The 14,962-nt window shown below is 38.8% G+C and overlaps 1 protein-coding gene across 6 annotated transcripts in view; it reads right to left on the bottom strand.

Annotated features, from left to right (window-relative positions):
• Positions 1-14,962, bottom strand: part of SLC29A1 (solute carrier family 29 member 1 (Augustine blood group)) — a 1,418,904-nt gene that overhangs the window by 450,341 nt on the left and 953,601 nt on the right. For all 6 annotated transcript variants that reach the window (XM_044060805.1, XM_044060813.1, XM_044060823.1 and 3 more), the window contains one exon: positions 872-1,011. In XM_044060805.1, coding sequence (XP_043916740.1) covers positions 872-1,011 — 140 coding nt within the window. The remainder of the gene's footprint in view (positions 1-871; positions 1,012-14,962) is intronic.

Genomic DNA, 14,962 nt, shown 5'->3' with positions numbered 1-14,962 from the left:
TGTATCCAAGACAGCTGCAAAAGTGAACATGTCAGAAAGAGCCTTCCACATTTCATGGAAGTTCTTGCATTCATTCTTAGTATTACATCATCCTAAATGACTCTCAAAAAAGGAGACCTGTGTTTTATATGCTAACATGCCATGCCCTCCATGTGACTAGAGTCAGTGCCTAAACTTCAAGTCTTCATTTCACACCTGATCCTCATCTGAAAGATGCAATCCAGTGAGTCAGTCCATTGAATGGTTTCTTTGCTAGCCTGAGATCTCACTCAGTCAGCCATAGGAAGAGACAACACTGATATAGAGATAAGAATAATGCCAGCAAAAATCCTGAGCAGTGATGTCATTTATCAGGCAGTAACCAAAGTATTAGCAGAATAGGACATATGATATTTTTGGCAGGGTTGCGGTAGAATTTCCACCGATAAAAACTATAATCAGTTCAAAGAACACTGAAACGCCAGCCCACAAAACAGGCAAAATAGCTATCAGTGAGACCCAGAAGAAATACCAGATCTAAGAAGTTACCTTCATTGTTTCATAGACAGACATTCTGCTTGCATGAATTGAAATATGAAAGGAGACACTGGAGTAATGGAATGAACATATTAAGACTCTGATACACTTTCTCTGCCTTTCTCTCTACTGACTACAAGATGACCATATCAGCTGCTAAAAAGAAACAAGAACTGTGATGTATTAAGTTATCTTGATTCAGTATGAGGAATTTTTGCAAAAAAAAATCTTTTTATATTATATTCTTTTGTAGCATATCAGTCAGATATTTTAGCATTAGGAACCAACCAACGAACACACACAGACACACATGCCACCTACTATTTTATGTCAGTAAAGCTGATAACATACTTACAGTTAATGAAGACAATCTTGACCATAGTTAACGTGAAAAACAATATAGGATCCATAGCGATTTTCACAAACATGGCTGTAAGCATGAAGACAATGAAGATAGCAATCAGAGAACCTACAATGCGCACTTTTTGTGGGATCCTACAGAGACAAAAATAGAAACATTCAGTTACTCTACAGTATGAAACAACCTGGCTTTTGCATTAATGAGGACTACATTACTCAGTACTGGACTTAATGCATAGTAATGTGTAGTTAGTTTAAGACACTTAACATAACTACAGCTTTTTCAGGGCAGGTCACTGTAACAAAAGTCTAAACATTTGGGTTTACATGCCCGTCTCCTTTTGTCTGGCCAGATTTTCAATTTTCCCTGGTAAGGCTAATGCTGATCCCATGTCTGTGATGGTACACTGGAAAGTAGAGCGAGAGCCCTACATAAATGCAGCGCTTTCTGAGTTTTTTTTTTTTAGTCCCCCGGGACATCGACCAACTAGCTTGGCCCCCAGTGCCCCATGTCCAGGCAGGGGCTACCAGCTCAGCTCCTTACCCCCACTGACTTACTCTGGTGTTGCTGGGGCCTGTTGTGGATACTAAATGTGTTCTGGGGATATGGCCATCTCTGTTTCTGTCCGGAGAGGGGCTTACATATACCAGAGCCACTCCCTGCTCTGCCTCTGACTCTCGTCAATCATGTATGAAGGCAACTCCTCTCTATGGATCACGCCTCCCTGCTGTTCTATCAATTGCTGAGCCGCTAATCAAACCCGAGCCAACTGGGACGTCATCAGGGCTGTATCCCCCCTCTACATCACTGGAGTGGCATTTTCTTCAGTTCTTTGTGCTTGAAAGCCACAGAAGGAAAGAACCAAATACTCAGTACTTATTCAAGATTTTAACAACAAATCGGCTATCTGGGGGGGGGGGGGGGATATATATATATATATATATGTGGGTGTGTGTGTGTGTGTGTGTATATATATATATATATATATATATATATATATATATATATATATATATTTATTTATTTATTGTAGATTGTCAGAACTATGCAAAGCAAATTAACAATATGCATCTATCTCTCTGTGGGTGTGTGTATCTATATATATATATATATATATATATATATATATATATATATATATATATATATATGTACATACACACACAAGTATGTGTTTGTATACGCGTGTGTGTGTGTGCGTGTGTGTGTGTGTGTGTGTATATATATATATATAAATATATGCATATAAGTAGCTGTGCCTGTGTGTGTGTGTGTGTGTGTGTGTGTGTGTGTGTGTGTGTGTGTGTGTGTGTGTGTACATATGAAGTATATAAGCACATAAATCCTCTATACAGGGGAAGGTGGAAGGGAAACTCTACTGCTATGCAAGCATATGACCTGCACTATCTTTCTTAGGAAGGGTCACAATAACAGTAAATCATAACATCTAGATAGAATCTTTTACAGTATTTGTTTACCGTTGAAAGTTGGACAGTTTCAATCATCATTCTGTCTGTCTTAACCTTAGCATTAAATGTTTAACTGTCCCTTATCTAATTTCCTTACATATAGATTTAACCTGTAGTATCATGGTGCATGTAAACATGCTTCTTATACACATATACTTATTTGTGGAGCTTGCATCCTGCCAAAAGCTATGTTGCCTTATTTGGGAATGGATCTTCCTGGTCTGTTTTGGGGAAAGTTATTTACATACAAAATTCTGACCCAGCACAAGAAGCAAGGTGAGGATGGCATAGTGGTGCAAAGGTTAACGTTGTTGCCTCACAGCAAAAGGTTTTTCAGTTCGATTCTTGGCTGGGGTGCCTTTTTTGCGGAGTCTGCATGTCCTCCCTGTGTTTGTGTGGGTTTCCCTACGGGTGCTCCAGTTTCCTCCCACATTACAATGACATGCATCTGGAGCGTTTCTCTCTGGGCCTCCGCTGAAAATTGGCTCATTTCAAGTTGGACTTTCCCAGTAAACAAGTGTTAAATAAAATAAATAAATAAATGAATTATTTATCTAATGAAGAAAAGGAGGATTTATCTAAACAGTTGTACTAACTAAATATTCCCCAGTGCTGCCTCTACCCAGTACATCCCTCTGAAATGTCTTCAATTAAAAGTTGATTCTTCTTCCTTATCTGAAGTGCAGCTCTTCAGTCAGTCATCACAACTTTCCCTGGAAGTATTAATTTGAAAAAAGGGTCTGCCTGCTGAGATATCTGCAACTTAAGAGGTATACATATTGCAATCATATTCTGTTAGTATAGTGTTATAACAAGCTGAAAGGGTTTTTCTAATGCCATCTGTCTGTTCAAGCCTGTTTACACTGCATGTAAACTATTATGTACTGACTAATTTCTTTAAGCAGAGAATTTCATTATTCAGTGTCAGAAGTTTGGGTCTGTCTGTTTACTAATGTACAAAGGGGTAACTGCATAAAACTTGTAAATTATAACTGTTGGCATTCCCCATTTGAAAACAGTAACTGTTTAACTACATCTCTCATAAGCTAAAAGTATGGTAGGCTCATTTTCAAAGTATACAATGATCGTGACCTTGGCCTGCCATATTGATTTGCTTGTGGCGGCATGTTATCAGAAAAGTGGGATGGGATAAAGATCACAAAACTGTATTATAATCAGTCCTAAAATCATTGTGTGAGAATGCAATGTAGTTTTGGCCAAATCACAGTTTCTGCTGTTAATACAGCACTAAAAGTCACTGGGCTGAATGACTTGCATGAAATCCTGTAAATCCAGAGGTTATAACTTTGTTGTGCAGTAATACAGTGTGAAACTACTGGTACCGCACACAGCCACAGGCAACAATATTCATTTTCCATACACTATTTATTTAATATTTGTTAACCGGGAAAGTCCAACTTGGAACAATGCCAATTTTCAGTGGAGGCCCTGGCAGAAACACTCCAGAAGCATGTCGTTGTAACGTGGAAGGGAACCTGAGCACCCAGAGATAACCCACATGAATGCAGGGAGGACATGCAGACTCTACACTGAAGGCAACCCAGCCGAGAATTGAACCGAAGAACCTCTTGCTGTGAGGTGACAATGCTACCTCTGAACCACTGCACAGTCCAAGATTTTTAAGGTCACTGTCTTCACACCTGCTATTACTAATTATGATTATTATTTTATTATTTAGGACAGAGGTGTGACAGAATGTATACACTATTGCAGACATATTTTGGAGGTAGCAGCAGTACTTATTTCACAATATTTAGTGATATCCCATCTTGTTGGGGAAATTCATTATTTTTTTGATGCATTATTCGACCTTGCATTTCCACTTTTGTTATTTGCACTTGACTACCTGATAACTTAAGTAAAGGAATATGAATTAAACATTCACAGAGTGAGAGACAACAGGGTAATCTTGGAGCCCTCATCTAATTGGGGTAACTCTGCAGCATAGCATTGTTTTAAAAATTCTAACATCTGTAGCCAATGTCTTCCTATCTGATTAACACTACTGTGTCTCAACTGTGAAACTGTCATTTCTACTTGCTTCTGCCAACGCCCGCTTGCTAGTTCTTGTTCTACCTTAGGAGAGCTATCAATGTATAACTTCCTGATAATAATTTGCCTGAAGTTGATTTTATTGTTAAAATATATTTTTAACTGCTTGTTAGCCTTTCCATGCTTGTACATTCTTGAAGAGGTGACCATTCTAATCTTTAATTAACTGCTACAACCCTATACTTCAAATGAAACAAGTTTGCCTTTCCATTCCTTATAAGCTCTCTTGTATACTTTGGTGTCTCAAATAACTGCAGTTTAACCTGCTCACTGTTAGCTACAAGGTTCATGCTGACCTGTCAACTAAAATCTCCAGAGTGCAATACCTCAAAGACAGCTCACTGAAAACCATTTTCAACAAATCAAGAAACAACCTTTTTTAGAGGGGGCAAGCTCCTTTGCACCCCATGTCAGGAAGACCCCTGCAGCTTATACATACCAACTCATCGGTTGCAGAACAGTGCGGAAAAGTGCACAATTAATGATAACTGAAAGTGGTTTCAGTGAACTATGTTTGTGATACTGTCCAATCAGAATAATTACAGCTGATTAATCATCTAACTTTCAGTACCAGCACCATTTATCCAGCCAGTTTTTCTAACAGCTTTAGCAATGCAATAACAATCCAAGTCTTAAACTTTTATCTTTGAAGTATAAATGCTAGAAAATCCCCGTGCCTTAGCTCACAAGCCATTTGTTCATAGTTTATCTTCAATAAAAATGGGACATCATTACACAACACTACTGGTCCTACCTCAAAATTTGAGACTCTTTAACTTCAGTCTTATAGTATATGTGCATTATCCACATTACCTATATCGTGTCATATATTGTGAAGAATAATGTTTATGATTTTAAGACACTCCAAATACCAGTGCTACACCCTGCTGGTCAAATAACTTGAATCAATTAAAAAAAAAAAAAAACTTTTTAGAATCAGATGGGTCATCCCGTGCTTCTGTATTTATATTTCAGTCACAAGCTGACAAATGCAGGTCCTCATCAAACACTACTATTTCTGACAATATGGGTAATTTCCTTCAACTTTGTTCTTGAAAGAATATAGAACAAATACATGTTGATCTTGTTGCCTAGCCAAAAACACCAGATTACCACGTATCTCCTATACTTATCCAACAGCTCCTCTCTAAAATGAAAGACAAAGATCTGGCTAACAATATGGCAAGTCTTCACCTTTGAGCCTGCTTACAGTTTGAAAGGACTCCTTGATAAAACTGGAATTCAAGTAACTTTAAATGCACTTTTTCATTAGAATGGTCTCTTGAGGAAGTACAGAGGAAGGCTTAATATAGGCAAAGATCCTCTCGTTTTTACTGGACTAGTTAGTCCATTAATGTTCCACCTAAACAATGTCAATAAATAACTTATGGCATAGGTAGGTTAGTAATTTACTGCTGGACCAGTAAGTGATGTACGCATAAGCAGGTTTTGCCACAACTCTTTCATAAGAATATGTATCACATTGTAAAATGGACAGATAACAAAATGGCCAAATAGAGGACAGCCCATTTTCCACATAAAACATTTTCTTCAAGGCACCAATCTCAAAAACTACATTAGCTAAGGGATAGCTAGCAACCAATTCAAACAAAGCGAGCTCTACAACCATAATGTGATTAAACTTTAAAAGAAAACAGAATATTAAATTCATATATGCATTAAACTCTAAGAATTTCAATGTATATGCAGTAAAAAAAAATCCAATTAAGTATATCCATCATTTGTTCTTCCAAGCTGGGGGTCAATTAAACATTTTTAGCAATGCATACTTGTCGCACAGCACCAATTATTATGATGCTCACTGGAAAAAACAATGACACAGTACACTTAGAGGCCACCCCTTCCCCCAATCCAAATCCATCATTATTCCTTTTTTGTGAAAATTCAATATACAGACTGGGCATTATGATGCTAAAATTGAAGAAGTAATACTTCCTAGGCCTTTCTTAGCCTTATCTATAATAATAGAACAGAAAGAGTGAAAAAAATCTATACATTTCTCAAGTACTTTGCATTCACGTGACATTCAAGTTGCACAATCTTACGCCTTTAGAGTTTCTGTATATATCCACTGTGGGTATTCTTCCCAGTTTCTTGATGCAATTCAAAGAATCCATCTAAACAGCATCAAACAGCACTACGAAGAAAGTGACTCCACAGTCACAGTCTGAAAGGAATCATCTTGTTATGATTTAAAAAGGCAGTGCACTTAGATACACTGTCTTACAAATTAAAATGTATTTACTCCCTGTTTATTGAGACTATTTGGCTATGTTGAAGATGTAAAACATACTTAAAAAGCCTCTTAATGAAGTCCCAAACTCACAGTTGGGGTGCAAGTGGTCATAGATGCAGCAATATATTACTCCCAATTCTGTAGGAGGCCACGTTTTCAGTGTATTAAAGAAAGGTTAGAAAGTATAATAAAGGAATCCCAAGTTAATATATAACAACCTTTGCAGCTTTTAATGACATTTTCTGCCTAAACGCTAATCTGGCCTTAAATGAAGGAAAATAAGCCAATACTCTCCATCTTGCTGGTGTAGTTTGGTTCCCTAACTCCCTTCCCTATGTGCTGGTAGCTTGTACTTAAGTATGAGAAGTGGTAATTTTATTTGCATGCCAGTCCTCTGAATGTACTTTTTGAAGTTTTTTAGTTTCCATAATTTTTTTTTTCAATCTCAGCAGTAAAAAGACCCTCTGAATTGCTGGGTAAAGGCAACAAAACTTGAGCTATATTGACCTGCAAAGCTCTGTAGCTGGTGGGAACTGGCTCCTTCTTTTCCTTGTATCCATGGAGCAGACTTGTTCTGGGAAAGCCAACATGCATTACTTTTTTTGCCAGGCTCCTGCAAACCTGTTAATATTTTTCCTTGAGTGCATATATGTCAAATTGGTTTCACATTGTTCATGGCCATTTATTTTGAGACTGCCTCAGGTTTCCACAAGCATAATGTACTCTGTCAACTTTAGTTCACTATCTGGAAGCCTGGTACAGTTGTAGAGCAGACTGTAAACAACAGACAGCAATAGCAACCAACTTCACTGGCAGATCATTATGCTTTTAATTTGTTCTTGCAATAATGGACTTCACAGTCAATTATCTGTTCTTCAACAACCTCCAACCTGCGTTCCAAACCAACCAATGCCTATCAACTCATAGTTCTCTTTTCTAGTGTCTGCAATGAGTCAAAGTGCACAGTAAGAATTTCTTCTGTTTCTTTTAGCTTGCTCACTGTTCTGAATTCTGACATTCACAGTTTGAAGATCACTGTATGTCAGAGCTAAAGAAACTTGTTCAGCTTTGTCAGCACCTTCAGTGTTCTACTGAACTGGTGAGATGTTTTCCTGAACTACATTTTGGAAGTTTCTATTCAGTGCAGTAAATTATTTATCTGCTTCCACTTCGATGTTGGAAATTTCCTAGCAAATGGTAGCTTTACAGCTTTAATAGAACTGGACAACAGAGGATTAGAAAAGCACTTTTACTGCAACAATACCATGACAGCAGTCTCCTGACGTTTGGAATACTGTACTTTGGAATAATGTAATGAAAAATCTGTGGATTGAGTTTTTCATTCAGAAGCTAAAGTTACATATCTGGTGAGAGAGTCTGTAGGTGGTTCTACTAGCATGGAGGACATTCTTAGAGTTTTAACTGTGCTGCATTGCCCAATGACAGAACAGAAATGTCTCCTGACAGAGAGAGAGATGGATTTGATGCCCCGTGTTCACTGATGCATCGCGTTACTGTGGTATTGCCTGAACTGATTTGAAGGTGACTTAGAAGTTCCCTATAAAAAGTTGTCAAGGCTCCAAATACTGTATTCACCTCTTCTCAGGCTGATGTAAAAAGACTTTTTTTGCTGTGCCCAGCCACCCTGCCCTCTTTGAATTCCTTCACCTAAACAGAACAAGTGGTAAAGCAAACACCTTTCTAGAGACCTAAACCTACACTATCACATCAACAATATCAGATGGTAAGACAGATACCTAACTCAATGTATCCCATTTCTGGAATATGCTGCCCTTACCCATCAAGCAGAGTACTTCCCTAGCAACCTTTAAAACCAGTCTAGATGACTGGATGGGTGAATATGTTGAGGAAGTCTACTTAACGGTGGGCACAGATAATTTCCCACCAGTACTGATTGATGAAGCTAAGCTTCTTTATGGTGTCCTTTGGCCATAACCTTAGTAAGACCCTATGAACCTATGAACTGAAACATTGCTGATGCAGGCTCCCCACACAGTTAAAGATGTCTACTATCAGTTATTCAGGCAGTGCAGGAGGAATCAGAGACATGCTTTTGGATACTTTAACTGGATACATCCATCAGTAAACCTGTTCTTTACTGATTGGGAGAGGGGAAACATTGCTCTTTGGGAATCTGACAGGCTTCATATACTTCTAACAATCCACTGAATGTTTCTTATGTAAACCAAGTGCAGAGAACTAGAAAAATGCAAGACAACAGGTATCTTTTACAGACTGTCTTGCTGTAATGTCCAGCATACAATGGACAGAAGTTTGATATCAAGGGTACTAGCAGTCAAGTTATGAAAAGGATGAGAGCAAGACTATTGAGCTTCATTACTCTTAAGTCAACTTTTAAAGATATTTCTGGTAAAATCTACTACTGTGTTATAGACAGTTTGATGTGATCAGAGAAACATATGGCCTATAACGAAGACTTTGATGCCTGCTACCCACCCAAAAATGAAACACAAGACAGAAGGAATCCCATGTGCCTTCAAGTATATTACAACAGACAAAAAAGATGCCTCTGGTTGCAGAAAGATAGCTTAGTGAACTTCCTAGAGCAGTGGAATTTGTCAAATTGTCTATGATAATGCTGAAGGCCATCAAATTAAACTCTGAGCTCATTCATCAAATGGGAGGTAGGAATCAGGTCATGGGGGATAGTCCTAACCAACCACTCCGTCTAGAGGAAATTAAAGGAGATGTCAAGCATTAACTGGGCCAATCTTAACCTAAGATTAAACTTCTAGTGACTCAGCAGACAGACCAAAGGACAGGTCAAGCAGGAAAAAAATTGTTTTGTGGGATTTCTGGATAAGTGGAAGAGAAGGGCTATTCGAGTTATGTTAAATCATACTGCATGTGTGGGCAGCTATCTCAGATGTCGTTGAAACAGCTCAATATGTCCCAGTCCGGGCTGCAGACTAAAAGAAAAAAACAACTGCTGAGATTTCTATTGGTTTGTTTAGTGAAGCTTGAATTAAAATAAGTATTTCTACGAAAAAAAAAAAAAAAATACAGAGATGAGGGGCAGTAGTCTGAATCCAGCAGACAAAGGACTTCATTTAGAAAGATTGTTGTTGTTGTGTCTTTTGGCTTTTCCCAGTTAGGGGTCGCCATAGCGGAACTCCGGTCCACCAATGATTAGCAGTAGATTTTTACGTGCTGAGTTGCCAGCCCTGACACACAACCTTCAATGAAGGTACGCCCATTCACGCATGTCTCCACACAGAAGACGCTCTAGCTGAGAATCGAACAGGACAACGTCTTACTGTGAGGTGACAACACTACTGCAGCAGATTACTCTGATAAAAAAGGGAGAGAAAAATGAGCACATTTTAAACTCTTGTCAGGCAAGAAAAAAGTAAAGAATGTGATCCAGCATTCTAGAGTGAACTACTTGTCCAGCCAAATGGCAGCTGAAGCTATTTTCATTGTTCTTATGCATGATGCACCAGAAATAAAAGGTAGCATTTGACCTAGGGTCTTCAACTAGATGTCTGGAACTGTCAGTATACAAGAGCTGCACAGATAACCAAGATCTGACTCTAGTATAAAGTCAGTTAAAAAATAAGTTTGCCATATATAATGCAGCAGACTAACAACCCATTCATATTTTAATATTAATTAAGTGAAAGCTGGCTAAAAAGATGCACCTTATGTATTGTAAATGAATAAAAGTGAAAGATGTTTTTTCAATAATGCTTAGCATTTTTGTCTGTCTATCTAGCTATCTTCATCTTTTAGTTGGCAAATGAGCTTGCAAATTCTGTTCTACAACTTGTCTACTACTACCATTCCAGCAATGGTTCCCTGCCACTTCGGTTATAATGACTCTGTTTATATGGTGGTGTTCAGTACTCTAGCTCAAACAGTAAAACCAGGTTTGGTGTCAGTCACCGAGTTGAGTCTCGTGGGGGTAACAGCATGTACTTGTGTAGCTGGGAATCTTAAGTGATGCTACAACAGTAGAAACACTGGCGGTAGTGACAGTGAAGTATGGCTAATTAACAAAACTGTACTATCATTTCTAGCAAAGGGCTGATTCCCTGATCAACTACTATTCTTAGAAGGACAGACTGATGACATGAGCAAAGGAAACTTACATATTTACTTGGTTTCCATACTGAATAAAAACAGTAACATTCAAGAACTCAAGCAGAGATGCATACCTCTTAAGTAGCCCTTGTTTTTGCCTCAAAACCTCATAAAGTGCAGTTGTGCAAGTGAACTTGCTACACCTGTAGATGTGCGAATAGATCACTGCTGCAGTAGTCTTAGCTATATAGGTTATATCCTACTTAGGATATAACAGGTATCTTCACCATACTTTGACCGCTGAGAGCTCAAGAACAGCTGCAGAAAATCAGCAGTCTAGTCACTAAGCCCTTTGGAGTTTTCATGCTAGCTGAAAGAAGGAGGCTACAGCCCTGAAAAGGGACAAGGCTAGGTAAATAAAAATCTATGTCCATACCCTGGCAACAAAAATTACACTAAAATAAGGGTGATGGAGGGAGCAGTGATCTATTTGAACATCTGCTACTATGGTAAGTTGACTTACACAAATGTACTATGTTCTCCATTAGATCACTGCAGTAGCCTTAGTTTTATGGGTAGAGTACCATAGCTTATAAAGTTTGGGAGGAAGAAGGTCCAGAAGCCCCTGGAGAATGACCCTACCAAAGATTTTTCTAGACCTGGAAAAAGAGTTCAGTTTGTAATGCTTTGTAAAAGTATGTACAGAGAACCAATCTGCCATCTCTAGAATACTTCTAGAATCCACCCATTTCCAGCAAGTACCGAAGAAGTCAATGTCCCTGTTGAATGAGTTATAACCTTGCCTGGAAGTGGGTTACTATGGTGAGTACAACAGAAAGTAATAGCATGAGACAACCATCTACACAGTCAACTTTGTTATTTGCTGCCCTTTCCTCTTACCTTCACAGGAGACAAACAGCTGGTCAGCTTTCCTGAAAGGGTGACTTATGCGTATGTAATATCTGGGATGCCTGTGTACAACCAGGGACCGAAGAATAATTTTTGTCTTGTTCTCTGGTTTAGGGAGGCAGACTGGGAGATGAACTGTCTGGCTTAAAGTAAACTCTGAGATGACTTTAAGTAAACTATGAGGACTTTAGGCATAAAGTTAGAATATGTTATAATTTCCTTCTGTTCCGACTGGAGTGCTTCTCAAACAATCTGACAAGTATATGCCCTGGCACTTTAACTTTTCAGAGTTCTGCATTGTCTTAATTTTTTGCCTGATGGAATTATTTTATATATTTGCTGACTTTGTTTGCTGTCTTATCATCTGTTCTGAAACTGGTTCCCCCCACTATTCCTGTGGTGGCGTTAAAGTTTATAATACTGGTCTAACAGTCTTTGTGTTATCTGATTGTTTCAAGGCTTGCTGATTTAAAAATAGTCCCTATTTGTAAATTCCTGCATACACTGTTAGAATCTCCTTGTGTTCTGACTGGAGTGCTTCTCAAACAATCTGATAAGTATATTCCTTGGCACTTTAACTTTTCAGAGTTCTGCAGTCTTAATTTTTTGCCTGAATGAATTATTTTATGTATTTGCTGACTTTGTTTGCTGTTTTCTCATCTGTTCTGAAACTGGTTTTCTCCCTCCCACCCTATTCCTGTGGTGTTGTTATAGTTGGTGGCTTTGCAGTTGCCTGCCCCTACTGTAAATTTGATCTGGGACACTCCTCCCAGTCTAGTGTTCATTCTATCTGATGCAGACAGAACATTTGAGAAGGCCAACCCATTGAAGTTCTTAACCTTGAATTATCTTCTGCTCCTCCTTCCTCCCTTTGCATTTTACTAACAAAAAAAATTCTAAGCTTGTTTCCTCCCTTTCCTGTAACTAGTCTAGTCCAGAAACAGATTTGCTGTATCCAGGACTGTTGGTAAGCTTCTGAGCCCCTCAAGCCTTTCTATGTTGGAGGGAAGCCTTTTAGCTTATCAGTGGGAGTAGTAAGCAGTAGGTAGCCTATCTACCACAGGAGGAGTGGTTTCTAGCCCAGAAATTGCAGTTTATTGGCTGTTTGGGCAGTTTTCCCATCTCTTTCAATTTTCTAGTTTAAAAGCCTGCGTTTGCACTTGTTTCCTGCCTTTCCTGTAATTAGTCTAGCCCAGATACAGATTTGGTGCATCCAGGACTGTTGGTAAGCTTCTAATCCCCCCATGCCTTTCTGTGTTGAAGGGAAGCCTTCTAGCTTATCAGCGGGTGTGGTAAGCACTAGGCAGCTTATCTACCACAAGAGGAATGGTTTCTGGCCCAGAAATTGTAGTTTATTGGCTGTTTGGGAAGTTTTTCCATCTATCTCAACTTTCTGGTTTAAAAGCCTGCATTTGAGCTTATTTACCACTTTTCTGTAACTAGTCTAGTCCAGATACAGATTTGCTGTATCCAGAACTGTTTGTAAGCTTCTGAGCCCCCCCAAGCCTTTCTGTGTTGGAGGAAGGCTTTTTAGCTTGTTAGTGAGAGTGGTAAGCACTAGGTAGCCTATCGTTTTTAAATGTTTTTTCATCTGCTTAATTGTAAAGGGCTACACACTCAAGTGCGATAGCCTTTTCATGCTTTAAAAGTGTTTTTTTTTTACTTGTATCTGCTCTAACTTTTGAAAAAAAAAAATTCTCTCTCTGTACTCGTTTCCCACCTTTCTAGAGCTAGTAGTGCGTTTTTCAGATTTTGATGAATTCTGGGCTGTTTGTAAGTTTCTGTGTTGCCCAAACCTTTCTGAGACAGAGGGAAGCTTCTCTGTTCATCGGTGACAGTGGTGAGCTTTGAAACAGCCTGTCGCCTGGAGGAGTGGTTTCAGCACAGAATCTGAAGTTTTATTCGCCGTTTTGGGCTATTTCTATTCCTTTTATCTTTCTGTTTAAAAACTCGTGTTTGCGTGGTTTTGCACACTGTGCAGCAGCATTTAACTGCGGTTAAAATATTCCCTGTGCCAGAAAGTCTGCTGTTCAGATTTTCCCTTAGAACTAGCCAGTCTTCTAGTTTTATTATTATTATTTTTTATTTATTTTACATTTGTTAACCGGGTTAGTCTGGCTGAGCTTTTGGCTCATTTTCATCAGAGACCTGGGGAGAAAAGATTCTCAGGGCTAGAAAACAATTTATTAAATTTTAGTAACATAGTAACAATCAGCTATAGGATCTTACAAGTAGAGACCTGGAGAGAAAAAAAGCTACTCAGGCAATTCAATTATACAGAGTATTAACAATTGGCAGACAAGTGTGTGAGTTGTTACAAACAATGTTTTAAACAATTAGCAGAAGAAAATGTGACTAGTTACAATATTATTTAAGCTGCTTAGAGCAAAATGAATTAATAGTTAGGCAGATGCTTATTTAAAGTGGGTAGCATCTGGTTGTATAGGAGTTTGGAAACAAGAAAGGAAAGTAAGAATGGCTACTAGGAGATGTAGGGGAGGTAGAGTATAGGAGACAGACTAGACAGGTAGGTTGTTTTGAGACTGTAAGAATTAAGAGTGGTTGGAGATAGAGGAAGGGAAGAGGTAGAAGAGGCAGGGGAATAGTGTTATAGATGCATTAAGAGTGAGGTGGTGAAATAGGTGAAAGGATGGTGGTTTCAGGGTGGTTGGCTACAGTGGCAAGACCACTTTGTTTTTAGGTATTTCCTTGTGGCTAATTTGAAACTTTTTCTATGCTGGAGGGATTTTATTTCCAAGGGGAGTTGGTTCCAGGATGCAGCCGGGTTATAGTTATAGAGAAGGCAGACTATTTTGGTTTTGGGTTTGTAGATGTCTAATAATTCTTGATTTCAGCTGCGTAGCGTCCTACCAGGGGAATATTTGGATATGATAGTGGAGAGGCTGGGGCAGAAGGAGGGTAGATAGAGGATAGAGTGGATGATTTGTAGTTGGTATAGTTGGAGAAGCTGAGGGAATTCTAGCCAGTCTAGTTGTTGTAGTAATAAGCAGTGGTGTGGTTTGTAGGTTTGGTTAGCTGCAAATCTGGTGATCTTATTATAGGTAGTTTCAAGCCTGGAAATAAGTGTAGAATTTAGATTTGTGAATATGTGGCAGCTGTACAGGAGTGTTGGGAGTAATAAAACCTGGGAGAGAGTTATTCGGGCAGAGATAGTTAAGTATTTCTTGCTATGGAAAAGGTGTCCAAGTTTCTGATGAGTTCTTTTTACCGAATTAGTAATATGGAGATCAAGGTACCTGCGGTGGTGGTGCTGCGGTAGCGTTGTCGCCTCACAGTAAGATGCTGTCCGGT

The sequence above is a fragment of the Protopterus annectens genome, chromosome 1.part0 (genome assembly GCF_019279795.1).
Source record: "Protopterus annectens isolate FY-2018-M chromosome 1.part0, PAN1.0, whole genome shotgun sequence".
In the NCBI taxonomy this organism is placed as follows: domain Eukaryota; kingdom Metazoa; phylum Chordata; order Ceratodontiformes; family Protopteridae; genus Protopterus; species Protopterus annectens.
The sequence above is the reverse complement of the archived record's forward strand: the minus strand, read 5'-3'. Positions and strand labels throughout refer to the sequence as shown.